This window comes from Helicoverpa armigera, chromosome 6 (assembly GCF_030705265.1).
Source record: "Helicoverpa armigera isolate CAAS_96S chromosome 6, ASM3070526v1, whole genome shotgun sequence".
Taxonomy (NCBI): domain Eukaryota; kingdom Metazoa; phylum Arthropoda; class Insecta; order Lepidoptera; family Noctuidae; genus Helicoverpa; species Helicoverpa armigera.
The window spans coordinates 5,561,237-5,588,233 of NC_087125.1; the positions used below are offsets into that span (position 1 = coordinate 5,561,237).

The following is a 26,997-nucleotide window of genomic DNA, read 5'->3' on the forward strand; positions in this document are numbered from 1 at the left end:
ACTAAGTCAAAGTGTCCAATGCTCCCTATGGTAGGGAGGCTTGGACATACCATGTAATGTATAATTTGTAAATTTTGTTCTTCTTCTTCAGTGAAAATTTGTGAGGTTATAAATCTGCGCTAAAATCCTTTATAGAATCTTGTTTCAGGTACCGTTGCCAACTTGATCTAGGGACTCCATATTTATCAGCTGTTAATTTTATTTTTAACCTTTTGATACCTCTTGTATTGCTCGTTATATTAAATCTTTAGGAATTTCCCGTCGCAAACCATTCTTTTTAACCCCGACGCAAAACGACGGGGTGTTATAAGTTTGACGTGTCTGTGTGTGTGTGTGTATGTGGCATCGTAGCTCCCAAACGGATGATCCGATTGTAATGCGGTTTTTTTTGTTTAAAAGGAATGTCATTCGGGAGTGTTCTTAGCTATGTTTGGTGGAAATCGGTTCAGGTCTTCAAGGTCATCAGCTCGTTTGTTAGGTGTGATAGGAATGTTACACGCTCAGTTTACTTGCAAGCATATGTGGGATCTAAAATTTGAAATACTAATGTCTTCTGGAACCACTGAGCTGGTCTGCTGTTAGGACACGAAGATAGGTAACCCTGAACTGCCTTTTAGTAAACCCATCGAGTTTGGGCTCGTTTAATTTGTCTTGACTAGTTTTCTTCATGTTTCTAATTGACGAGAACCTAATTCTGGAAATGGGATGTGGCGGATGAAACCCTAGAATGATATATAACCCTGGATCAACAAAGGTCCATCTTTATTGTTTCTCAATCTGTGCAATTCTCCCAGAGCCAGTTTGTCATGAGGATTGTTAAACAGCTTCCTTTGGCTGAGATCGCATTAGCGAACCCATCATAAAAAGAAGGAAACATTAAGGAGCTCCTTTAAAAAACCATGAAATAAAATAAAATTATAAATTAAAAAAAACCCCCGACCCAAAAAAGTACGCAATTATTATGACAAAATGTTATAAACGATAAACCCTATAAAAAGCAAAAAGTAACTTTAAACACTACGTAAGTACCAACTAAAGCATGTCAGACTAAACAAAATTTTGACGTGTCGACGGTTTTATTTAAACCGTTTAAATATCTCGTAATGTTGAAACTGATTGTAATTTTTAGGATAGCTCTTTGATTTTATCTAGCCAAACATAAGAAATAGCAATAAAAGTTGATTATCTGTAAAATCTGATTTTTTATGCAATAAATGTGAAAAAGTGCCCATCGCTCCCCTACCTCCCCTAAAGTATGAAATGACATTACGAATCGAAGTGAAATGCAAGTTGTTGATCGAGTTTTATAGAATCCCAATACTGCACCAAGAGTTTTAGCTCATCGTAATTGACCGTTAAGGTCTATAAAATGGCTGGAAAACTGAGGCAAATGCTGGTTTGCTAAGGTTTGCTTATTTTGCAGATAAAATTGGTACTCTATTAAAACTTGTGGTACTGAAATTAATCTATTAAAAATAGTCCTTACAGTATCTACTGCTTTGTTGCTTAACGTGATTACAGTAAATGACTTTCGCAATCTAAAATAAAAAATCTCTGAATAAGTTTTAATGTGTAGGTAAACTTTAACAAAGGAGTCTTATTTCTTTGTTAATGTTCATTCAAAAAACATTATTCACAAGTAGGTAACTCCAAATATAAACCAATATCGGTTGTTGTTACAGCCGAATACAGCACGTTCCCAGATTAAGCCGCGCTCACCTTAAGAAATGCGATCTCAAGGTGAAACTCGCTTTCAAGCCTGTTCGTTTCATAGCCGAGGTAATCCTACCGGTACAAATTCGCTCCATTTAACAATTGACGGTGAACCAACCCGACATGACCCGAGTCGCATGATCGTGGTGTAATAACTGCAATCACGTTGCAACAATCTAGTCATCAAAACTGATTGAAAAGTTTCCCAGTGTTGTTCTGCATGCATCTATTGGTCAAACTATCTATTACGACGAACAACCATTAGTCATCATTTCATAGTTTAAAGTGTTATTGGACGATCAAGGTTCGTTACATGTACGATCGTCTGTTGTGTTAGCTGAACGGAATAATCCTCGTAGACAGCAATTGTCGACATCGTAATACTGTTTTAAGCCCGCCATAAACCTTTCGATTCAATGGCAGGAATAATGTCTGATGGATTTAATGAAATAATATTATGAATTTTGAAAATATTCGTTCAGTCCTAGATACTCAGCGATGTGAACATATGCTACAATTACCTACATGTAGTAATACATAAATCTTACGATTTCTAAACCGTGACAATATCGTGACTATGGATTGATGGGTGTGTGGTGTGTGGCGGGCTAATGATGTAATGTACTTGTTTTGTTTGCTAGTATGCCTACTTAGTGTGTCTAGTTAGTATTTCTAACTCTTGCGGAAAGCCATTTATCCTTAGATAAGGTCATTGTGTCGCAAGTAGATACTTGCGACACAATGACGAGCAGATTTTTCAAACGATTTCCCAGTAGACGAGGGTTACATGGCTGAGGATGAGTGAAAATATAAATATGTATGTTTTCTGTTTTTTCAGTCCGTAATATTTTATGGTGTTACTCCAGGGTAAATATGTACTTTTGAACTAGCTTCTTCTGATTAGCATGAAATTGCATATCTTACACATAAGGGCAAGGGTTCACGGGCTGAATAATAAAGGGTCCCGTTGTGTATAACGAGCGGAGGTCACGTCCGCACCGCCGCTTGCGCAGCAGTTCGATGCCCGGCCCGCTTAATTGGCACACGGCTATAACAACAAACACCATATCGTATGTAATGTAATACAGTGCATCACAAAAGATTAAGCAATGTTTGGAATGAAAGTAACAGATAGCAATCAAATGATTAATTACGCGTGCAAACATGTCATGTCATGAATATTGAATAGGAAAGTCAATGTGACCGTCATCGTCAGGTTAATCTCCAATCGAATGAAACCGTTTCTGGGTAATTAATGAATAATTGATTGAACACTGCAATAAACGACCACATTAAAAGTAAATGGGAAGCCGGAAGGCAGGTAAGCTTTAAAAAACAGTTCGTAAACGTTACAGTGCTGAATATGAGAGCTTCCTCAAAAGTAATGAACGGCCGCGGCTGTTGGAAATGAATAGTCGTGTCGTAAAAGATAAATTTTCTCCATAATTACTAGAACATCATTTTGAATGGTCGTGTGTTTCATTTGATTTTAATGAATTACCATTTCTTGTAAAATGATAAATACTTGGCGGCATGGTAGGTCAATCGATTTGATAAGGTCTATGAACCGTTAGTAACTTTGCTTTTAGATACACGCACTGTTATCGTTTGATTTACTATCACACTCAGAGTATTTGTAATCAACCGCGAGCCATGATTAAGTGAGTGCTCTAATCGATGAATGTCACAATGCATTCTGTTATGACTGATATTCCTCTCTGATTGTTCAATTGTTAAATAACTCTCGTCCAACGCGCAACATCCAACTCTTTCCTTCCCGTGAGATGTTTTATTAATCTACAAGTCGGCACTTCATTCCTGCCAGTAGTTGCTCGCGAGACACAAAGAGAAAAAAATCACTTAGTAATTATACCGTTGCAAGGAAGGGTCTTCGATTGTTTATTGCCTCCTCCGCCGGATGTTTCTACTACTCTATTTTTATTCCATGTTTCTTTTATGCTTTGAGTTGTCAAACATGGGTGCATACGGTTATTATGACTATTAAACTAGATTAGGGATTCTAGTGTTATAGCTTCCAAACGTTTTTGTTATTTTACTCGTTCTATTCTAAAAGCACAATGACACTCTATTTGCTGAACTAGTGCATGTTGGAAAGCGTTTACTTTCCACTTGGTCGAGATTTACAGCCTCAAGTGGTGACGGCCGCGGTGTCTGGTGTCATCGGGGCTTTCTAGTGAAACCCTCGCGGACCAGGCGGGGCGGCCACTCGTGACCTCGCATTCATATCCGCCAAACTCGCGATGTAATGCGACACCACGAATTATACTCCCGGAACTAATATTTGCAAAGTATCATATAAGCGATTAAACTTGCGATGTTCCTACTTCAGTATTGCGATGCAAAAATATTCAGTGCATTTTACCGAGTATTTAATTGGCTCTTGTGGTAATATACAGCCATTGCTTAACGCAGTTAGTATAGCAAAAGCGTCCTAATGTGCAGCTATTAATTATTCACATTAGGTTTTTGTGGCCGTCACGCTTGATATGTGATTGATAGACACATCGATTAGTTAGGCCTTGGATGCACAAGCCAGCCCAGCTAGCTGTAGGTGAGTGGCCGACTTGCAATGCTGGCACGTCCCGGCTCTCTCACGACGCCGCCGGGCTGCGCTCGCGCAAGTAGCGCACTTTCTCCTGCACGAATGCCCTATTTTAAGCTTACAGTACTTCAACAAATCACACTTTCATTATTTCAATTTATCCTTAAAGGTTTTGTATATTTTGAATTTATGTGTTTAATTGCGTTTCCCCCATACATGTTTATTTAGGCCAAAAACGTGTCATTCATCCTAGGTACATAAATATCTTGTCCAAAAATATTCCCAGGAAACGTAGAGCTGGGTTGTTTTATCTTATGGGCCGTCAATGTTCTAAACATGGACAAGTGTGAACTATAATAACTCGGTGTTTGTTGTCCGACTCTGACGCGGTTGACACAGTCGACAGTTATAAGTGTAACTTTAAAGATAAATTCGTGGGGGCAATGACCTCAGGTGGGAATTTCGAAAGATATAATTCCATACGCGCGTGTGAACTTATCAATATAGATTACAGAAAAAGGTTTAATTGAAATCTACAATTTTGAATATTGTGGAGTTTTAGTCAAAAAATAATAATTTAATCAATGAAAATTCATAGAACATCTTACAGTCATGAAACTCCACAGCTAAGAAATGAGCAAACTTCCCCCAGTAACAGCGTCTGGGCAACATAATGATGTGCTATTGCATTACATTATCCCTATTCGTAATGAGTGTTCTAATAAGTGAAGTTTTACGCACCGCTCGCATGTGAACACTTACACTTTCGCCCGATGCTATTAATTAACGCTGTTATTCAACATGTGGTGCATTATTTCACGCTCGGCGTGGCCGCCAGTGTTCCGGTACCATGCCGCCATGCTGCTCCATAGAAGCCAGCCGTCACTTCCCAAGGAGAAATATCCACACGATTTTGACATTTTTAGATCTCGCCTGATGCTTGCAACAGAACGCTTTGAAATGCCGCGCTTGTGACGCGTGTCGTAACACTGTTTATTCTGTAACCTAACCTAACCCTTTTATAGAAATTGTTGCTCTAAGATGAAATGACCGTTTGTTCAACCACTTGTAAAATTAAAAATAAAACATCAAATATCATATTACAGGTTTTCAGAAGTCCTTCTCAAGATTTACCCTGAATTTCGCGTCATAATAAGTCACAAAAGTATTGCCATCCCAAAATTCATCTGAAAGTCAATATTAGTAGCTGAATCGAGCGTTTCGAGGTCTGCGCTGCCTTTTACGGCGTGCGAGATCGAATCCAGTGTTTTTTTATTGCAGATCTCATGTTGTAACGATGTGAGCACAATAATCGTAAAAGCCGGTCCCCTCCTCGAGAAGTGCGCAAACTGTCCGCACCGTGATAAAGGAAAATGCATTACTTCCCTATCGAGGGCGGACAGGGGGTTTTCCTTAAAACAGCCCTTCAAAATGGCGGCGTAGGTCATTAATGTTCGGCTCAGGAGATGCCCAAATTTTAAAAGTCCACTTGAAACTTAGTTATGACCGCTGTGTGAGTAGCAACAAGATAAGGGTACGAATTTTTTAACATTATTTTTAATCCGAGGTGAGAGGAGGACGGTATATCATTTTCTACTGAAATGAAGCCTTCCACGTGTACAATTTATTGAGTTCTCTAAATATTGCCTCAAGGACTACTCAGATGCATCTCTAATACAAAAAAATATGTATAGGTAGAGGAAATTGTGTAAGCTTACTCTTGCATGTTGAATATGCTTTACCTCGGAACATACACATGTATAAACTGCCAGCACGCCGTTCACATTTGTTACACGCCTCGCTCACTTTTTATTGCAATTAATATATTTTTTCATTTTAAACACATGTTTCGTTCTTCGTATGCAAACTCTAGGGGTCATTGTCCTTTAACAATAGTCTCTACTGAATCTGTATTCATAAAATACAAATGAAAGATACGATTCGGTTTGGTTGCAATTTTAGGCCTTGATCTGTTGTCTGTATTATTTTATTGTTCGACTTACTCTTTCATTGCTGCAATACAAACGGTATTCTATCTTTAGTGAATTGAGCTGGAATGAAACTTTAACAATAATTATCTCACTTAATAAATCTGATAATAATAAAATAGAGTAGCGATAACATTGTTATTCTCACACAGCCATAGGTGTATTAAATAAAAGGTACATAATAGATAGCAAAAGTCTTTCCCGAGAAAATCAAAACAATAAATTGTACCCGATTTGTCCCGGCTGTTTCGCAAAGTTGCCGGCCATATAATACGACTGCCTCTTTGGGCGTCATACATTTAGGGTTAGAGGTCGGGAGTGCGGCAACAATGTCGCATCCACCGCTCCCGGTACCGTTTCCATTTTATCTGCCTAAGTGTACATACATTCATTCTTGATGTAACTTATTTCCTCACGTTCTGCTTAACATCCACTTTTGTTTTACTCATTCATAGCCCTACGTTATGGTTATGACGATTTTCGTGAAATTTTAATGACGGTGTGTTTTAAGAGCATATGCGTACTAACTAGTGTAGTAGTAACTTCAATAAGGGTTTACGCTCTCAATAATAGACGTGAAGTATAGAACATTATTCATTCGAAGTTTGAATAGACACGTAATACTGGCACTCATAAAAATGGTTTCAGTTGAACTGAATACCATAGCCATTAGAGGTAATGCTGTTATATCTGTTTCTTTTATTTTATCCTCGTACGTGCTGCGGAAAATGTACTAATATTATCTCGTATTACTTCATCTGTTCAGGTACGACCTCCATGCTCACATTTAGTACGCTTGTCAACCGCGTTATGCCGGTTAAACCGAAGAAGGTGCGAAAACGTCGCTCTGCCAACCGAAAATACGTAAAATGTTTGTAATAAAATATGTATTTTGTTATTATAATACGTAAGAATTTAACGAAGCGATGCAATTTACAAATTCGTGTTAATTTATTTCATTGACCTTTTTTGGTGTTGGCATTTTAGTTGACTTATTTTAATAGCCAGCCGCTATTGGGGGGCTATCAAATTGACGGTAGTTGGAATGCTAATAATGCTGAAATGTTGGAGTAATATTAATAAAACGAAAACGTACTAAAAAACAAATGATCAAAGTATAAAAACAGCAACTAAACGAGTTAATTATATTAGAGAATAACAATGCTACGCTGCTACGTCGTAGCAGTTTCTATGTACTGTGAAAAAGTTTGCTACTTTCATTATAATGAAAGTAGCAAACTTTGAAGATAGCCGCTACAAAAATAATTATTTTTGTAGCGGCTATCTTCGCTTAGCTACACGTTGTACAGTGTAAGTACGAACCACTAATAATTATGGTACTAGAATTGCCCGCGGCTCTGTTCGCTTTAATCTAGACAAAAATATACTCAGCCGGCCGGCTCGTCTCTTTACGCCTCGCCTGGCTACAATTATTTGTTCTCTGCATTCATCGACTCCCAGCAGTAAAATTATTGTTGCTACTTTCCGATAATATCTATTGCATGAAATTATACACCTCAGTAAACCCACTTAAATAATATTTTAATGCAAGAAAAAATATGACATGGTTAGTAGATCATACAAATTGAGTTTTAAGTGTTCTAACGGAAATGAAGACGTTTTATTTTATGATTACTAGGCGGATTACCTGTAGCTTAGTACGAATGTACACATCTAGACGTGGCATTTCACCCCTCGGGTGAATCTCCCAGTTTTGGGGGAGACTTTCTCCTTTCAGGGCGCGAGGAGGTCCCGACGTGACGAGTATTTATGATGAGCACAATCAGGACCTGTGGATGCCACGTCCGTGCCACGTGACGGCCTGGTTGGAGCCTCGATGAATACATGGCTCTTGTTTACAACCCAATGATAAACTACATCGCTTTAAAAGCCTTCGATTTCTCTTTTTTATGTTAATAGCTGTCAATATCGACGTTCAAATAGCTTTTCTTTCATTCAGGAATTCTTTTCCGCAGCTTTATTTTACGCGCGTGAAATTAAATAAAAGCATTTCAATTAACATTCCTCTTTGTTTTAATCTATAATTAATCGTAACAGACTGATTCTGAAATTGGTCTAGGTCCATATAGGTACAGAACATAAAATACCTTTTGTTAAAAGCAAAATTAAATCCAAAGTGATCGATAATGTCTGTTTGTTGTACTTAAATGAATAATTGCGTGTTCCATTCTTCCCTGCGAAAGTAATTAACGGTACCTACCATGTGAGGTCATTGACCGGCCCTTGACGTGCCACGTGCCCGTTGCTTTAATTTTTGTTACGACATTTAGCCACCCTTTAGTTAATTAAACACAGATGCTCTATGAAAAATTCATAGCTTTACATAATACAAAAGTAAATATCTATTCCTAGTTTTAATGCACTTACAAGTTTGCTATTATGGCCAGTATAATTCTGCTTATAATTCTAAATGGTCGGTTTACAACCTTCGGTAATCTCCACCCGCCGGTCACTATCTCCAATTCTCCATGTATCATAATAAATACAGCTGTACAAGATAGCGGTGCTATTCTGAGTCATAATGTTTTCATAATGAGACCGTGCGCCTGCGCTCTACATGAAAGTGAACCAATACAGAGATTGTACTGGCCATGTGCACTACTACCGAGGCATAAATGCAGCTGTCCGGTTATCGCTGGCACCATGCCAGTTCGTCTAATTACCGATTCATATTTATATTTCTTTTTTGACCCATAGAAAACATTTTACGCTCTATGAAACGATAAAAATTGTCCGCGGTAGTTTATTGCATAAATATTTACAAGTTAGAAAATGTCTTTAGGAAATGATTGTGCTAAAGAACCGTCCGTTTGTAAACAGGTCGCCCGGCGGCGTCACTGTGCACAACCGTCTTACTAGAGGTAGGTTCACAAGCGACAACCGTACTTCAACAATGCTTGGCTTATTCTAACCGGCGCTTTAAAGGAAATGCTCCGCTTATCATTCTTGACACAGTTTGTTTGTCACGAAACCTTTAAAAATAACTTATTTTGTAACTATTTGCAAAACATTTCTTACGCCAACGTAGGCCATTAGATACCTACGTATAAAAATAGAAATATGTAACAAATTACCGGCCCATGGCATTCATGTCCCCGATGGTACAGGAAATATTTCCAACGAATTAGGTCATCTCATGTAATATGAGATCGTAACAGGATCCGCGCGTCATGGCCTATCGGTGGAGGTCGATCGTACATTTTTATTTGGCTACTCGGTGACTGATGACAGATATTGATGGGGTCCGATGTTACACACGCAGGCTCCCTAGTAATATCGCTCGGTGATACAGCGGCCGAGGCTAATGGGCTGGGAGTTTTATTTATATGACAGCTCCATAAAGAGAGGACGACGATAATACGATTGAAATTAATGGGCGTATTCGACAACTAAGTTTTCCGTCAACTTAATCAAACGAAATAAATCTCGCGTGTTTTCCTCTTGGGTCTTCCGTGTTAAGTTTTGTTTACCATAAACGAAACTTTGTTGAACTAGTTTGAATAAACTAAATAACTTTACGACTGCAATGTGGCCAGTAATTAGTTAAACAACATTTCACCCGATATCTTTGCCCTTATTGTGTCAATAAAACTTTATACTTGTTCATAACATTTTAATGTCAGGAATTATAACACCGCAAAGTTAAGCACCAAAGTCGAAAGGGTGTAACAATTAAAGTTACCCGAAACCCTTGAACACGGACGCAAGTGACGTAGCACAATGGATCTGCTTGTGACATTGTCAAGAGGCTAAAGAATTGCACACAGTTTATTATTCAGAACACTCGAGTAGGTGGGAAAGTGAAGACGGATAGAGTGCGTATTGGGGGCGAGAGTGCGTGCCGCGATCCCTCGGCGACCCCATGGCCTCGCCGGATGTCTTGGCGCTACTAGCACCGCGCCATAACAATCTGATGCCTCGGGACCAGCGCCTAACACATAGTCACTCCATGCATGATAAATCATTCCTTGCTATCATTCATGTTATATGACAGGTGACTTGCGCCTCAATTATGACACTTTGACATTTGTCTTCACCATTTATGAGCCGATGTTTAGCTAAGTATATTCTTATAATACCTACGTTTTCTTACTGAAACTTTCAACCGAGTAACGTTTGAAACACCAGTGTCACCAGTGTAATATTGACTATTATTTTAGAACTTAGTACTCCTACGCGATATATGCTTGTATTGTCATTCCAACACTGTATAAGAATGATTCTATGTCTATTCATATAATTCTATGCAAATGGTTTCTATAGTGTGTATGCTCCAAGATTCTTATTCTTATCTACACGCTGAAGTTATTATGAGAATATTAAAATAGTATTACATTAGGAACATACACAGCTCTTTAATAATGGCGTGACGAATCAACTTACTTATCGCAGAAAAGTCGCCAAATAAAAACTTTATACATACAGTAGGTAGGTACTTAAGCATGGCAAATGTTAACCTATATTCCGTTATTGTTTCAGATCTACTTCGTTACCACCTTTGAACACAGAGCTAAAGGTAAGCAAACAACTATCGATTGTTTATAAAGAATGCTATCAAAACAGCATGTTGATTCCGGAATCGGCAACTCGCTGCGTGGGTGCGCGCTCAACGAACAACAGTAACTAAAGCGGCGGCAGCTTTTGCTGCTTTTTTCTCAAGTTTGAACCATTTATAAAACAACTCGCTGGCAATTTAGCCTCGTTTCGCTTTTCCCGCTCACCATGCAAAACTAAGTTATAGTGAGATAATAGCTGCCCATCTCGTTTGTTTTGCTCCATTGTTGGTATTTTCTACCGCGCCCGATGCCCGTTACTAACTACATTTTATTGAAAATCTCCTCGAAGTTAACAGGTGAACAATGTTTGGGTTTTTTGCTGAGAGTTGCGCAGTGCTATTTTGTTATTGCCTCTCCGCGTCGGCACATCACTGTATGTACGTCAGTAAACAACAATTCGGTGAAAATTTCCGGGTATCGATAACTATCCCGGTATTGATAGCTACTGCAAACATCCGTTTCATAACAACGGACTCGAGTGTGAATAGCAGTTAGTTAAATCCTTGTTACGCAATTGTTTTATCCTTCACTGTAATAACAAATGTGTGTGTGCATTGTGTGCAATGAATAATTCATAGATGCATTTCTAATATTTATTATGAAAGTCCTGAGATGACTGTATCGTTTATTTTGCTGTCATGAGAAATTAAAACGCGAATTCAAGAAAGTGTCTTGACACACTAATTAAACAAGACAACAATGTTGAATTCTTGTGCTGAAATAAAGCATCTTTTAGGAGAAATTTGTGTAAGGCGACCGACTGTAGCTAAATGAAAGTTTGTTTGTTGTCCGGGTATGTTTGTCGCGAGCTGGGCGTTCTGCTGACTCCGCTGATTTAGGGGGAAAGTTTCCTTGTTTTGCATTTTACTGGAGCGCGGGGAAAGTCGCCCCAGAGATTTGAATATTTTAGAAGTGGCGTAACTTTGCTAAGGTGCGTCCCTTTATGCGACTTCCAAGCGATTGCCTCGCATGCTTTCAAGGCAGGTAATTGAAACACGCCTTTAAGAGTAAGTGCACATAATAATTTAAAAGAAAAAGCCTGTTATACAGAACCGTAAGATAAAAAGAAGATGGTACAATATGACAAGTCAATTCTATTTCCTGCAGTGACAGTCATTTATTTCCTTTGTGCGCGTGTCGTTGCAGTATCAATGTGGAATGAGTGCGGGTTTTGTCTCGCTCTCTGAAACAGGTTAAGTAAATAGTCAGATGGCTATTCATAATGGACGAATGGAATTTCCACGTTCAGCTGAATAGAGTTTGCGCTTTATCTGATTCAGTTTTTAATTAAGGTCGTATAACTTTTTTATTAGTAGTCTTTCTGTTTACTTTTGTATCGAAGCTTTTGTTCCATTCGAAAGATATTACAAGAAAAGATTAACGTGTAACGAATTTAATTGGTTTTTCTTGTATTTATACTGTTAGTACTAGATCTTTTTTAACGGAAAGATTTCCTGTCAACCGTACATCCATATTTTGTTTATGAGTCAGACCGGGAATATTTTAGATTTTAGGATGTATGACTTGATTGATTAAGAATTAGTCTTCAGCAAAAACGATATTGCCGAATATTTTACTTTACAAACAACGAAGTTGGTAATAAAATTAACTTGTCTTCACATAATTAGACTAGCTAGAGAAGCCCTAAAAGAATTAAAGTTGAATAGACGCCTTGTGAATACGAAAGAAATCGGGTCGTGAATCAACGATCTAATCAGATTACGACCTTTTGATATACTTACTGACATATTTGGGTCATCGGAATCCTTTGAAGTTGCTTAGTTACGAATCGATACGCAACCCCCTTAATTATTACCTAGATATTTTTATCAATATTTAATATACTCCCATTTCAGTGGATTCGTTAAAATGGCTGCCACTACGTAACTTTTTGAACGTATCCAATCATGGTCGGCACCACAATACGTGTTTGAGTTTATTTTTCATTTGGTCGCATCGATATGAACCGCATAGAAGTATCACATTTCAATGTTTGTCTACGTTGTATCAGTTTCCGCCTCGATGCATGCTGGCTGAATATTTTTTGTTTGTATTGTTCTGAACTGCGACAGGAGCGAGTTTTTTCTACTTGCTTTTCTTTGTACACAGTGACGTGAACTGGTGATTGTTGATATTGCCGATCACGAAAATATTTTCTTTTTGTCACGAGCTGCGGTTTCAAAACTATTTATATTTGATTGTGTTATCATTTCGACAAAAAGTTTTATAAATGTTTTAATTTGATCTCAGCTACTAGATCGAAAGTTAAGTGGTCAAAGGTCTTCGCGTAATCTAACTCAGGCTTGGCTAGGTGAATGTTGTTAAGTTGTTGATGAATCTGTATCGAATTATAATGCGAGGTGGCGGCAGGTCGTCGGCCCCGCGCCGCCCGCGCAGCGCCGCAGCCCTGCCGCCGCGCCGGCCAATAATCCGGTTAGGGCGACCGCACGCGCCGCCGCCGGCACTGCCCTGATCGAAATGTAATTGGGTGTGCTCACCTGTCGCACCGCACACCTATTAATATAGACAATTTCTGAAATTCATTCCGATTTAATATTTTAACGATGTGACACATAAATTGTGGAATATATTTACTCACCACAAAGTTTATGTTTGACACTATGAAATTCAAACTGTTACAGTTTAAATACCTGTTAAGAGAACCTGTAATTTTCAGTTCAATATGAAATGTTGCTAATTTAGTACAAACTGGTACCTACGTAAGAAGCGGTTTTTATGTAAGAAAATAATTTTCTCTGAGACCACACACGCTAGGTGATGTAATGATGTAATAGGTTACATGCATTAGTTAGTACTTTAGTAAGATTATTACTCCGCAAACACACGAAGATATTGAAGTCTTTTATTTAGCACCTGGTAATATATTGTTTGGCCGTGATCTACATCAATGATAGATATGTTTGCTCTTAATCCATCAGCATTTAGATATAAGTACCTCATAATTCATGTGTAGATAATAGGGACATAATCTACTCTCTTTTACGTTAATGTTATTAAATCCATCCTTGTTAAATTAATTCTGTAACACTACTAAGTGCCTACGTGAAGCTAAAAATATATGTCAGGTTTGATGTTCTACGAACTTACATATTTAAACGAATTCAATTGACACAGTTCCAGTTAAAATAAATATATATCTGGAATACGAAAACGTTTAGTATTTTGCATCCATTTGGCATGTAAATAATTGTGCGAACATCGCCTACACGGCAAACAAAAATCTATAATAATATAAACGGAAATGAAAGCTGTAATTAAACGGGTGCGTCGTTTACGTTTACAATGGCCAGACAATTTGTGTACGTGCCGACGTTTAGGTGGGATTATTTTTTTGATACAGGTACAATAGGTAGGTACCTACATACTACGTGAGTTTGATCTGCTCGAGGTGCACGAGTCTTTGCTGTAGCTTCTCTATAAACAGCGAAGGCCTTTCTTTTCCAAATAAGGAATGATCGGAATGATAGACAGCCGATTTCAAATGTAATGATGTATGTTAATGTAGTTCGTTGTACCGCACACGTGAATTGCTTGATAACTGTTTTATTTGTCAAGCTATACGCTGTTTCTTTAGGAATAGATACAAAGACTCTATTCCTACATTATTGATTGATTGTCTCTCTTTCACTCTGGCTGGCTGTGCCTATATAAACTAAATTCAGTCTTAATATCCCAGTATTGTATTGTGACTATTGTGCACATAGCAACAATATACCTATCTGTCTGTAACCTAGTTACTGGACAATACGATATCCTATGTCAGAGTTTCAGGTTTCGGCTTATGGAAAACAAAGGTAGTCGAAGACTTACCAGGTCGGTATTAACGACTTGACGTGCTGACTGAAACACGTCAAGTCGTTCGTTTTAGCTGGAGATCATGGATTGAAAGGATCGGAAAATTCTACAACCGGCACTGGAAGCTTCTCTGTTAAATGTCCGTGAATTTATTAACTAATTGGTTTGGAAACTGCCATCAGTGTACGACCTAATATTAGGTTTAAGAGTTGCGCTGTCACATGCAAGCTTGGAGCGATCAAAACTCGCTCGCTGTTTCACCAGCCGCTAGTAACCGAGCGTAACAAAGTCAAATTGAAATGTCAGCCTTTCAAATATTCAGACAACGTAGTTGTTCCACCTCCCTGACTGTAACTTGTAAGCTTATTTGGGATCTACTACGTGTTTGTTGTTTCGGAAGCAGCCTTCCTCAACTGTTATTACAAGACTAAATAACTATTTAGTTTCGAATCCTAATTGTGTTTGAAATTAGTTGCAATGCAACTAACTGCAACTACCGATCTCACGCTTAGGATAAAGGCGTAAAATAATATTTATTTCTAAACATCGTTCAGAAACTGTATGCATAATGCTGATATCACGAGTGCACATTTGCATAATCGAGCTTTTGCGAAACCTACATTTTGATAGTGATTAATATGCATGATGTGTACTTTTGTTGAAGTGTTGAGATGACTCTAAGTCAGGTAAAAATATATAGATTTTTGGTTTCAGACTTCTTTGAAATAAGTATGGTAAGTAATATTAGGTACATTACTATGCCTGCAACCTGCATTAGCAATGGCATCTTGCATACCAGCGATACCAACCCATATAGCATCAGATCTCACTTCATGCAAAATAAAATTATACTTCATATTTCAAACATAAGACCTTCACTACAAACACCTTTGTTACGTAGAGATGCCTATAGGTATTGATTGCTCTAGTCAACAGATCTATCGACATTTGAAAGTCATTGGTGCAGCTCTAGTCACAACACCTACACGACACGACCAGCTAGTGAGTTTAAAGGTCACGGTACACAATACAACTCGCCTCGCGCTGGACTTTCACTCACTGCAATACAAATACTACATCACATACTTGATACTCCAATGACAAATAATTGAACATATTGATTTCTTAATTATTCATAAGCAGAAATTAATGCGAGTACAATCTGGTATGGTAAGCTCTTAGTTTAAAACGGCTGGACCGAGTTTGGCGCAGTTCGGTATGCTAGCTTCATCACTGGCGAATTCTCAAATTGTGCGCGTTATTCCCAAAATACACGATTAGGGAATACGTACTTCTAAACCGAATATCGACAAATTTAATTTAACTGTTAAGATTTCGTCGAACAAACCTCTTAATCTATCTCGCTTTAGGCGTCTTCCTCAACTGTAAATATGGATTACGTCCATTCATTTGAAATTCAAAAGAGCCTATTGCTTTCTCATTTGTTGTAATGAACTTGTTATGTATCGGTATCCACATTACTATGCGAATAAATAAATATTGATACACCAACGTAAATATCAAGATCATTATAATCTTATTTAAGACAAACTCGCTATGTTACGCATGTAATTTGAACATAATTGCAGCCAAATTATACTAAATTAACCTTCTCGATCCTATTTTTTTTCTCAATATTATAAAGTTTAGATTCGATGCAACAAATATTAAAAAGGTAAATCTTGTGATAAGAAGTATACTTAAGATATAAAGTGTTCCAACAGTTTCACAATAGTTTAAGATATTCAAAGCCTTCATTCTATGTATAAAGAGACATAAAAGCATACTGAACAGGCTGAACGGAAGCTGTGAGCGTTGTCATTGATATCCGACATCTGGAGTCCCGTGTACCCTGGCCTTGTCCGACTTCAGAGAGTCGGTACTGGCAGCCGGAGCGGGCGCGTGTGACCTTCTACCTTTATTGACCTTTGATAAATTATGTTAAACGTGTGTCGACTTAAATAATAAATCCACTAAGAACATTTATCTGTCGTTGTATCTTTGGAACTTACGTTGAATAAGAGAAGTGAACTTTCTTGACGTTCGAAAGTTAAATTATACTGATGTCTGCATGATCTATGCCTTAATGAAACCTCCATCTTCGTAAAATATATTTTAATGAATTTTCTTTGTCACCTTTGATACTAGTAGCAGGCTACTAGTAGGCGGAGTAGATTTTGGCCCTACTCTTAATTTTCCTTCAGTTGTGCGTCTAGCCTGAAAAATAAAAGTTCGAATATAGCTCGCTTATCTAAACAAACCTATTCAGTCATGAGAAATACAGGACCAGGGAATCCAAAAGGACATAAGTAACTGGTATTTTAACCATTCTGATAAAGTAAGCATGTATCTAAATCATATGTTTTACAAAACATAGAGATCATTTTTTTTTTGTTTGATATGTCTCCTTAGTCCATTTTCATAAATATAATAATCATGAAATATTCTTACTTTTTTATTGTTTCCGGATTTAAGTGCACCCTGAATAAGAATAGATAAACATAGGATATTAAAGAAGTACATTGTCTATACTAATATTATAAAGAGGAAAACTTAACTAATCTTTTATACAAATTATTCCAAACTTGCAAAAACATCGTGAAATTGGTGTTAAAACTATTTATCCACATCACATATCAGTTAGGTACGTTAATCGTAATTTACTTACATTGTATACATATATCGGAATATTATAATATGATCATGTAATTATTATAATTCTTACCTCATAATTTGTGTCTTCACTCATGGGCTCGAAAGTGTACTGTGTGTGACAATCAACAGTTTACATTATAGAACATAGCAAGTTGTAACTATTAACATTTTCAATGTTTCCTTAACTTCTAAGCTTAATTTATATTTTAAGTACATATTATAAGCATGAAAGCCGTGTAAGGTGCAGCACCCAGAGGTATTATATCGGGTGTGTCGTTCACAATCACATTAAATGAAATGCTTTAATATATGTCGATTAACACAAAGATAAAAGAAAAATACGTAAAAATAAAAAAAAAGATTTTTTCAAACAAAGTAAATAGAATAAAAATGTGTGAAAATTAGAACACCATATAAAAGTCAATCATTACAAACAACTGAAATTCTCCCTTGAAAACTGACAGCTGACAACTGATTAAAACATTCGATACTCATAACTTTATCTCTGCTTTACACATGATGTTGTAAATTATAAAAACGAAAAATGACTCTTGTGGTTAAACCACTGAATGTATTAGGTTATTTTTTAAAAAAAATCGCCATAGAATATGATAAAGTATATGCGATAGGATTTAATGTGATTGTGAACGACACACTCTGTATAATTTCCTTGATCGGAGATGAGGCGCAGTACCTCCGAAGCTAAATATTCTCTGATAATAGTCTGGGCAACTCCTCAAAGCTTGGGGGAGGCCTTTGTCCAGCAGTGGACGTTCTTAGGCTACGATCACAATGAGAGCTTCGGGGTCTTTAGAAAGCATAAACATTAGTCGCTTCGCCTAAAGCAGCATCAGTCAAGTCTGATACTTACAATTTGTGGCTTAACGACGTCGACGGGTGGTGTTGTCTGTTGTCCTTCCATAGGAAAGGTATATATATGTCGCTTTTCCTCCTGCAAAAAAATGAAGAATATAAGATTGCATTAAGATTAGTAATGCTAACCGATTGTTTGGTGTGTGCGTTTTCGTAGTAAAATGAAGGCGGTTATTTGTATTGATCTTCATAATTTCATTCAACATGCTCAGAAAAGAGGCAACAGAAACTTTATTAATACTCATATATAACAAGTAAATTGTAGCACCCCCTGGTTACATATTAGGTATACGAGATTCGTCATGTGTCATCCATAAACTAGTTTACCTCAGTTGTATCGCCTGTGTAGGCAGGAGCTGCAAAATACATATTATGTAATTAAAAAATTGTAACAGATAAATTAATAAATAAGAATCATTACTTACAGTATTAGCATATACCAATTAAAACTCACTTGTGTGATGCTGAGCTATCATGATATTATTGAAATACTGTTCAAGGGTTTCAATCTTTTCAATTCCGTCTGTAATAAAATATTAGATCAAATGAAATCCACATGTCTCCTGAAATACTTACTGTCTGTTCTTAGTGGACTCACAAAACACACACTCACTTATGTTTTCTGGTTTCACTAGAAGCACATGTTGTTCAACTATAAAAAAACGAATTAAAATTTAATATTACAAAAATGTACACCTACAATCTTAATTTAGAAATTACTCACTTATTTTTTCAACTTCCTCATCCAATGCTGTAATGCCCACTGTTGAAAAAAAGTCGTTAAATCGCTTCTGGGAACACATTTAGTTCTATCAATTAAAAAATGTTTTAAAATTATACTCAGCTTATGTTCACAATAATTCATTTTCATTCATAAAATATTCGATTTTCATGAAATATCACATTGTTTATGTTTCTAAGTAGAAACTCATTTTAACCTCCGAAAATAATCATCAATTTCTAATTACCCTGAAACTTTCCATTGGTAGAATAAGCTACATTTTCCTCAAGTGCTATAGGCTATTATTATCCCGGAAATATGCAAGGTTCAAGGTAACGAGGATAATATAGGAACGCGCTTACTGAATTGTACAAAATCGATACAACTCTCTCTTACAATTTGTACTGTACTCACGCATTTTTCTAAAATTCGTTACTATCTGGTTATATTCTTTCCCTTTGTGGTCCGGATATTCATCTGCAAACCAAAAACTGAAATTAATGTATCCATTTTAATTCTTAACGGAATGCAATCTCTTTGTGTATAATGTTAATGGCTATCATTAGTCGACCTTTGCTCGCAGACTCTCAATAGAAGATGAAAACTTTGCATAATATGCAAGAGCCCATTCAGATTTATCTACGCGACATTCGTTACCGCTGTGAATAGTTAAAACTAAACTTTTTAGTGTGAGCTCTTCACACACAATCATGCTTGCGATAAAAAATGTAACTATTCATCCGGTTAATAAAAAAAATTGAGCTTGCTATCAACATTATAAACTGTTCTTGATTCGTTATTTCCTACGCACCGTTTAAAAGGGGTACCTTTCTGTTAAAAGTTAACCACGGTAGTTGATTTTAATGAGGAGGTATTCATGTATCTTACTGTCAATTTTGGGGATGTTGCTGTTTTCAGTTAGGCACGAGGTGTGTAGCCGACAGCTATCCAAGTTGCCTGGTTCCTTGCAGATATAGCGCCACGTGCACACTGGTTTCAACGTTGTAGTTACGACACCACCACCTGGAATGCACAAATCTTAATTCCCCAAGCACAGCAAGTGCTCTACTCGACCCGATGAAACAAGGCTTACAAGATAGCTAAACGACCCGTACTATGCTTTATAAATAAGTTCTTTTACATACGTTTTATTGTATTCTTTGAACGGTTTTGTCTTGATAGATTAGCTCCTGTATACAAAATAATAAAGCTTATTATATTTTCAACTGTAATTTTGAAACATAATGTAACTACTACAAGATACGCACTGTTTCTCTTCTGTCCTCGTCTTCGCCTCTGTTTTAATTTCTTGTTTCTTTTCGCTGAAGACAAAAGTATGCTGATTAATATAGCGATCTTACTTACTGCGTTATAAACCTAAGTCAAATACGTCTTTCGTAACGATAGATTTTGGTTTTGGGACGAATGTTGTAAGTAGGCCCTTTAAAAATGGTTAGGTAAATAAAATGTGTCGGAACTTACCATGTCTATTCTTTTTGCGAAGTTTACGGTTCACCTTTGATTTTCCCTTTCTACCTGTACCAGCAATCAGTTATTGTGATTAATACAATTGCGATTTAGTTAAGAGCAATTGTGCGTGCGTATAGCTATAATAGGATTCCGATATAGCCATTACCATTGCAGGATATCTAAATAAGAATTGTAATGGCAGTAGTTTTTTTTTCTTAATAAACGGTAGGTAATCGATAAAATTATACTCACCTGTCTTACATTTTGCCTTATTGTTTTTGTGGCGAGCAATTTTGTTTAACTTTTTCTTTTCACTGCCCTGTTTTTTAACATCTTTCTTATCTAGATCCTGTTTTTCTTTATTCGTTTTACGAGAATAATGAACAACCAAATGTCTGTTTGGTCTCATTTTCTTTTCTAGTTTTAATATTTTATTAAATGGCTTAGTTCTGCCACTTCTTAAACTTCCATTCGTACGAGTATCTTTACGAGTATCGTTACGAGTATCATTACGAGTATCGTTACGAGTAACTTTTTTAGAAACCACTGAAAAAAAAAGAAAAAATATTTACATAATGTAGGAACAAGATGTGAAAGCAGGATCGTTAGTTATCATATTACTTACGTTTATAATGACATCTATTAGGTTGGTCTACTCCTACAAACTGTCCTGAAACATAAATATGTAAGGTAATATAATGGTCTTAAAAAATAACTCTTTACGATTTTTTTACCAACCTCTGATATTTAGTACTTGCGCTGGTGCTTCTGTAATTGACTCCTTTAGAGACCTCTCAGCCACGACTTCGCCTTCGAGAGCCAGGGCTTGTAGCGCATCCAAGCCCGGCAGGTCCAGTTCTACAATAATTTAATGACATTACTTCGTCGCCTACTTTTCTAACAACATAGCGCAATAACAAAAGGGAATATGAAGTCAAATTACCGGTCAAATAAACGATTCTTTTCGTCGTCAGAACTGTAGATAGTAAAATTGATATAATTAAGTTAAAACTAAAATAAATAATTACCAGAACATCTTCGGCTATAAAACGGTGCACAGATTGGAAGTATTATTACCTATTTTAAAACGATTATCAATTGCAACTGTTCAATTCACTAGCTAAATTAATTCTTAGAAGTTAGCGTCGGGATCAAAATAAATAATTAAACACATACAATAAGATGCAAACAGCTTATCCGCCAATTCTTCTGGACTTTTCGCTGAACTCACAATTCCTTTGCCTTCTGTATCCGTAAACAAAATTATGGTAAAATTAGCACTCAATTATAGAATAAAACACAGATACTCTTCAATAGCTCTTACCCCCTGGATTATCCACTGCAAAAATAAATTAATGATATTAATTATACCGTTGATAAACATATTATAATATCATTATAATAATAATAATGACCTCCAAGGCCAATTTCAGCCATGACGGCTGTTCTTATATAAGGAGCCAACTGCGAGCAAACTGACAGCTGTCAACTAATCAAAACATTCGATACTCCTAACTTTATCTCTGCTGTACACATGATGTTATGATTACGTTAATTTTTTTACGGGTGTGTCGTACCCAATCACATTAAATCCTATCACATAAACTTTATGAAATTATATGGCGAATTGTAAAAAAAAAATAACTGAATCCATTCAGTGGTTTAGGCACAGGAGTAATTTTTCGTTTTCATAATTTAAGCAGAGTTAAAGCGGAGTACCTATCGAATGTTTTGACCAGTTGACAGCTGTTACTTTTCAAGGCAGAATTTCCGTTGTTTGTAATGACTGACTCTTATCTTATATAGTGTTCTAATTCTCGCATATTTTTATTATATTTAGCTTGTTTGAAAAATTCATTTTTTATTTCGACACATATTACGTATACCCAAACGTAACGCACTTTGTACATCATTTTAGTAAAGGTAAGCTGCATATTTAAAATCATATTAGCCGTGTATTTATAAGCACTAAAAATACTTTCAATAGTAAAAGTTACATGTACCTTTTTTAAGCAACTTAGTTGTAATTGGCAACATCTCGTATGGCGTGAAAGTATCACCTGTTTAACAGATCACGTCGTCAGTTAGTTGTTCGAATGTTTTATTAAACTATCATATAATAACGAGAAAACAATGTTACCTGACTGTAAGGCTCTTGTTTTGTCTAAAAAAACGAAATTAATTGAATAGACGTTAACATGATGAACAGAGGTAAACCTTAGCAAACGATTTTAAGTACTAAAACTTAAGTGATCAGACAGCGATTAAGAGGAGTATTTGATGTACTTTTTATACTTACTTTTCTTACCACTCTCACTGGAATCAGGCTCTTTGTCTTTTGAACCCTTTCCTGTCCCATTAATAAGATCCCAGCACTTTTTCAAATCTAGTTCGACGCTTTTTTCATCATCTTGGGCCGCTGCTTCAGTATCTTCATCATAATTCAGATAATAGTCTTCGTTGGATCCTTCCACAATTTCATCGTTTTCACCGGATTCTGCACCACATTCATCATTATTTCCATTTGCTGCACTGCTTTCTGCTGCATATTCATCACCGCTTTCATCGTTTTTGTGGGATTTTTCCTTATTTCCATCACCATTTTCACTGTATTCGGCGGGATCGTTGTTATCTCTACTGACATCTTCTGCATTTTCATCACCACTTTTTTCGTTTTCGAGGGTGTTTTCATCATTATCTCCACTGCCTTCTATCGCATTTTCATCACCGCTTCCATCTTCTACATAATCATAATTTTCTGCGTGTCGTCCTTGCCTCTGTTTTTTTACTACTTCATGTGCTTTTTGTAAGGTTCCTAATAATCATTTTACTTTTTAAAGGGTTTCATATTGTCAAATTAAGAGGAAAGACAGAAAATATTACCTGTAGTAATGCTTGAGTGTGCCCTAACCTGCAATCAGCATTTTTTTTTATATGTATAAAGAAATAAATAAAGGAAAAATAAATTGTTAGAAAGTAGTAACAATAGGTGTTTTACGATAAGTAGTCTCATACATTCTACCGAATCGTTGTACAAATATTATGCTTATAATCTGTAATGTCCTTGTCCAGAAAGTCTTTGGTAGAGTAATGACATTTATGTAGGTATACGTTGCTTCACAACCTTGTTATCGTCCCACCGCTGGGCGTAAGCCTCCTCTCACAAGGAGAAGGATTTATTATTAATTCTTACATAAATAAGCCATCCCTACTAATATTATGAATGCGAAAGTAACTCTGTCTGTCTGTCTGTCTGTTCCGCTTTTACGTCTAAACCACTGAACTGATTTTAATAAAATTTGGTACAGTGATAGAGTTGACCTTGAGAAAGAACATGGGATAGTTTGTATCACGGACTTTTGAAGAATATTCTTGGAAACGCGATATAACCGAACTCTACGCGGGCGAAGTCGCGAGCGGAAGCTAGTACAATATAAAGGAGATGTTTCAAATCCGGCCCACTATATGTACAGTACTCCGAAAAATCAAGAATAGTCTAAGGAATTTGGGAAAAATACTTATAAAAATGCTTAAATTCGTACTTTTCTTGTAATAATTTGTTATTCATCAATGAGTTTTATTGACTTTCAGTATGGCGTGTCGCTAATTTATATACCACATGACCAAAAAAGTGTCAGTAAACCATGGATTTCACAATAAGAAGACAAATAAACATTCAAACTGCCCGCGTATAGTATTCACCCTACCGCCATGATGGTTTTTTGTTGCTGTGTGTTGCAATCTCAAGTGTGTTTTTTTTTTGTCACATTAGGAGGAATTTAGGTGGTTGAAATTTAATTACATTTGTTTTATATACACTTATATTAAGTTTTTATTATCTAGTCTCGTTATCGATTTATTATTAACTAGCTTTTGCCCGCGGCTTCGCTCCCGTCAACTGACTTCTCTACTTTACCCAATTTTTTTTTCATAAGAACCTTCTCCTGACAATAACAAACACAACAAAAAAAGAATTAGCCAAATTGGTCCAGGCGTTGTTGAGTTATGCGCTTACCAACACATTTTGCGATTCATTTTTATATTATAGATATTTGTTTCGTACGTATTTTTACTATGGGAGTGTCTTATCAGTGGCTCTATCTCTCAGTGTGTAGTTATTGAGTTTATTTGTAATTAGTGGAGTCTGGTAGACCGTTCATAGTCTAGGAATAATAACGGTCCAAGGACACTACCCTGGGGTGCCCAGTTACACTTGGAATTTCAACACGCTGATAGTGATTAGAGAGACTGACAGAGATAACTTTACTTAGAAAATGAAACATAAATTAGTTGATACAAAAATTACTTACCAAATCCAAGACTGTAATTATGAATACAAAATAAAAGAAGCTGGACATCTTAATTCACGTCATATTACTTTCCAGTATAAATTGGCTGTCGGTAATGAAAATGTTCTGAACTATTAAGAATAGCTGCCCATGCGTATACATTTGATAGAAATGCAATGACCATGAAATGTATGTGATTTACTAGCTTTCGCATGGCTGACGTTCCATTACCACATTAAAAACATGAAGTAACAAACATAATAGTTCTTTGCTATTTACAGGAGTACGTTCCAATGTTGGAGATCTGCAAAGTGCCGACCAAAGGCCTTCAGTGTTTCAATATAGCCGACTTCACAAAACACGAAATGGGACAAAATAATGTCACTTGTCTCCAGTCAGTATTTGCAGGTCTGTTGACCGTTGTTACAGCCATGTGAAAAGTTTTGTTTTGTCCCTTTTAGTGCTTTGAGAGATCGATTTAAATTTTTGTTAAAGCCTTTTGTTCGTATTTAAGACGGATTATCTTATTTGTAAAAGGTTGAAAATGACAACATTTTCTTTTTAAAGATAAGACATCAAACCCTGAAAGGAAATAATAAATTTCTAAATAGAAATTTGGTTCCGATCACGGATCAGTTCGTGAGAAGATCAGATTATGAACAGTTTGAGGTATCGTTCGTGCGTGTTGCCGGGCCGCTCGGGTGTTCAGGCGCTAGTGAAAGGTTGCGGCGCGATGACCCGTTACAGATATGCGCCAGCGCAGCGTTCGCCCCGTCTTCCAGTAGTGAACGTTTGTTCCATTGTAAAGCTAGCAGTTTCGCCACTTAGCACGACTCTCACCACAGAGAAAAGTTGCTAACACCTCACAAATTACTAACGAGTTTCATAAAGACCGCATTGTCCATTTGATCTAGATTTCTTTGTTGTTGCATTTACTCTACATAGTTAACAAGGGTTATCTCTCTCGAACGACCTATTGTGAAACAATCCTTTTCATTATGCTTACTTAACTCCTGCATACTACTTATGTCATATAACATACTAGGTAATGCATTTAAATTTTTACAATAACAGCAATACTATGGAGAAATTAGACCATTCATTCTTTAAATGTTCAAAACTTCCTCTGTACTTACACTTTTTTAATAAAGTCACTATAGGTAGATAAAATACAAAGACAGTCGTTACTCTTCAATAAGTAATAATAAAAGTTTTCCTTATTCTAAGTTTGAAATAAAAATCCTGTGAAATCCCACAGCTATGAGCAAGATTTTCACATAATTGGCTATGTTACGGTCTATTCAGACAGGCGGCGCGGGAAAATTGCACTGTGCGTCCGATCAGCGGGGGGTGCACTTGGAGTAGACCTTGCCGCGACGTGAATTAACTATACCTGTAACTATGAGTTCTTGTAAATGGCAGTTTATCAGCTTTTAGTTAGAATTGATTCAACCAGTACACTATTAAAAGGCGTTTTGGTGTGAAGATACTGCAAGTACTTACGATTATTTATTGTTCATGACATTGTCTACAAAATGTAGATTTAATCTTTCGCCATACGATCATTAGTGATGAAATATTTATGATACATATTAACATGCATCTATGGTGATTTTGAATAACTTTATTTTTGCTACAACACTACAGTTATATTCTATTTTTGTTCGACTTAATGATCATTCAATAAAAAATTTGATGGAATCCGTTTAAAAGTTCTTATTCAAGTCAAAATATTTTTAATCTCCATTTTTTCTGTGACTTGTAAGATTTGGTAATAATAATCTGCGGTTAGTTGGATATAAAAACCTTAGCAATAAATAGATACAGCCGCTATTGAATGCTAAAATGTACAAATGGTAAGCAATAAGTCATTCTATTGAATTGATCGGTCGATGGCACCCACAGCAGATCGCCCAACACAAACGTTTCAAAGTAAATGCTTTGTGAACTGTTACTTTCAGCTTGTCGAATTGTCGGAAAGTTGGAAAGGTCTGTGATAAATTAAATAAGCGACTAAAGATCGAATTGAACCGGATATCCTAGAGCGGTACGTTGCCCGCCCACGTCACATAATTTTACGGCAGCCGATAGGTATCCGACGCGCGCCGTCTAGACGCGACAAAAGTGCTAGACTTGTTTTACAACCACTCTACTAGCAGCCAAATACCAGCGTCGCCCCCAGACTGATCCGCCAACAAATCCGATCTAAGAGTCCAGATGTTAATGCGACTAAGGTGTGATTTTCGATAGAAACGACAAGCTAGCGGTAGGCTGACGCGCCATTCCCGAGCGCATCTCACCAGTAAAGTAGATTGGCATTCTATCAGCTGGA

General features: G+C 36.7%; 2 protein-coding genes and 1 long non-coding RNA gene across 5 annotated transcripts in view; 1 reads left to right on the forward strand and 2 right to left on the reverse strand.

The window, feature by feature from the left end:
* LOC110371972 (uncharacterized) overlaps nt 1-26,997 on the forward strand; it is a 112,193-nt gene that overhangs the window by 14,457 nt on the left and 70,739 nt on the right. For all 3 annotated transcript variants that reach the window (XM_049852201.2, XM_049852202.2, XM_049852203.2), the window contains exon 2: nt 10,765-10,801. The gene's annotated coding sequence lies outside the window, so the exon portion shown is untranslated. The remainder of the gene's footprint in view (nt 1-10,764; nt 10,802-26,997) is intronic.
* On the reverse strand, nt 16,758-21,089 carry LOC110376971 (uncharacterized). The gene is made up of 15 exons (XM_021335634.3): nt 21,002-21,089; nt 20,629-20,922; nt 20,389-20,442; nt 20,175-20,228; nt 20,052-20,096; nt 19,795-19,929; nt 19,321-19,383; nt 18,910-18,948; nt 18,799-18,837; nt 18,640-18,708; nt 18,513-18,541; nt 18,184-18,264; nt 17,383-17,421; nt 17,109-17,138; nt 16,758-16,874 (listed from the first exon to the last, which is right to left on the reverse strand). The coding sequence occupies exons 2-15, from the start codon at nt 20,783-20,785 to the stop codon at nt 16,773-16,775; spliced, it is 936 nt and encodes a 311-aa protein (XP_021191309.3). The 5' UTR covers nt 20,786-20,922; nt 21,002-21,089; the 3' UTR covers nt 16,758-16,772.
* On the reverse strand, nt 23,103-24,815 carry LOC135116972 (uncharacterized). Its single transcript, XR_010276543.1, has 3 exons — nt 24,687-24,815; nt 23,260-23,287; nt 23,103-23,191 (listed from the first exon to the last, which is right to left on the reverse strand). It is a non-coding gene; the product is annotated as an uncharacterized LOC135116972 (long non-coding RNA).

Coding starts and splice junctions, on each gene's coding strand:
- LOC110376971 (XM_021335634.3), bottom strand. CDS start 20,785: ATGAGACCAAACAGACATTTGGTTGTTCATTATTCTCGTAAAACGAAT. Junction 20,229..20,388: donor TCGCAAAAAGAATAGACATG/GTAAGTTCCGAC, acceptor TTTTGTCTTCAG/CGAAAAGAAACAAGAAATTA. Junction 19,384..19,794: donor CAACATCCCCAAAATTGACA/GTAAGATACATG, acceptor TTTGGTTTGCAG/ATGAATATCCGGACCACAAA.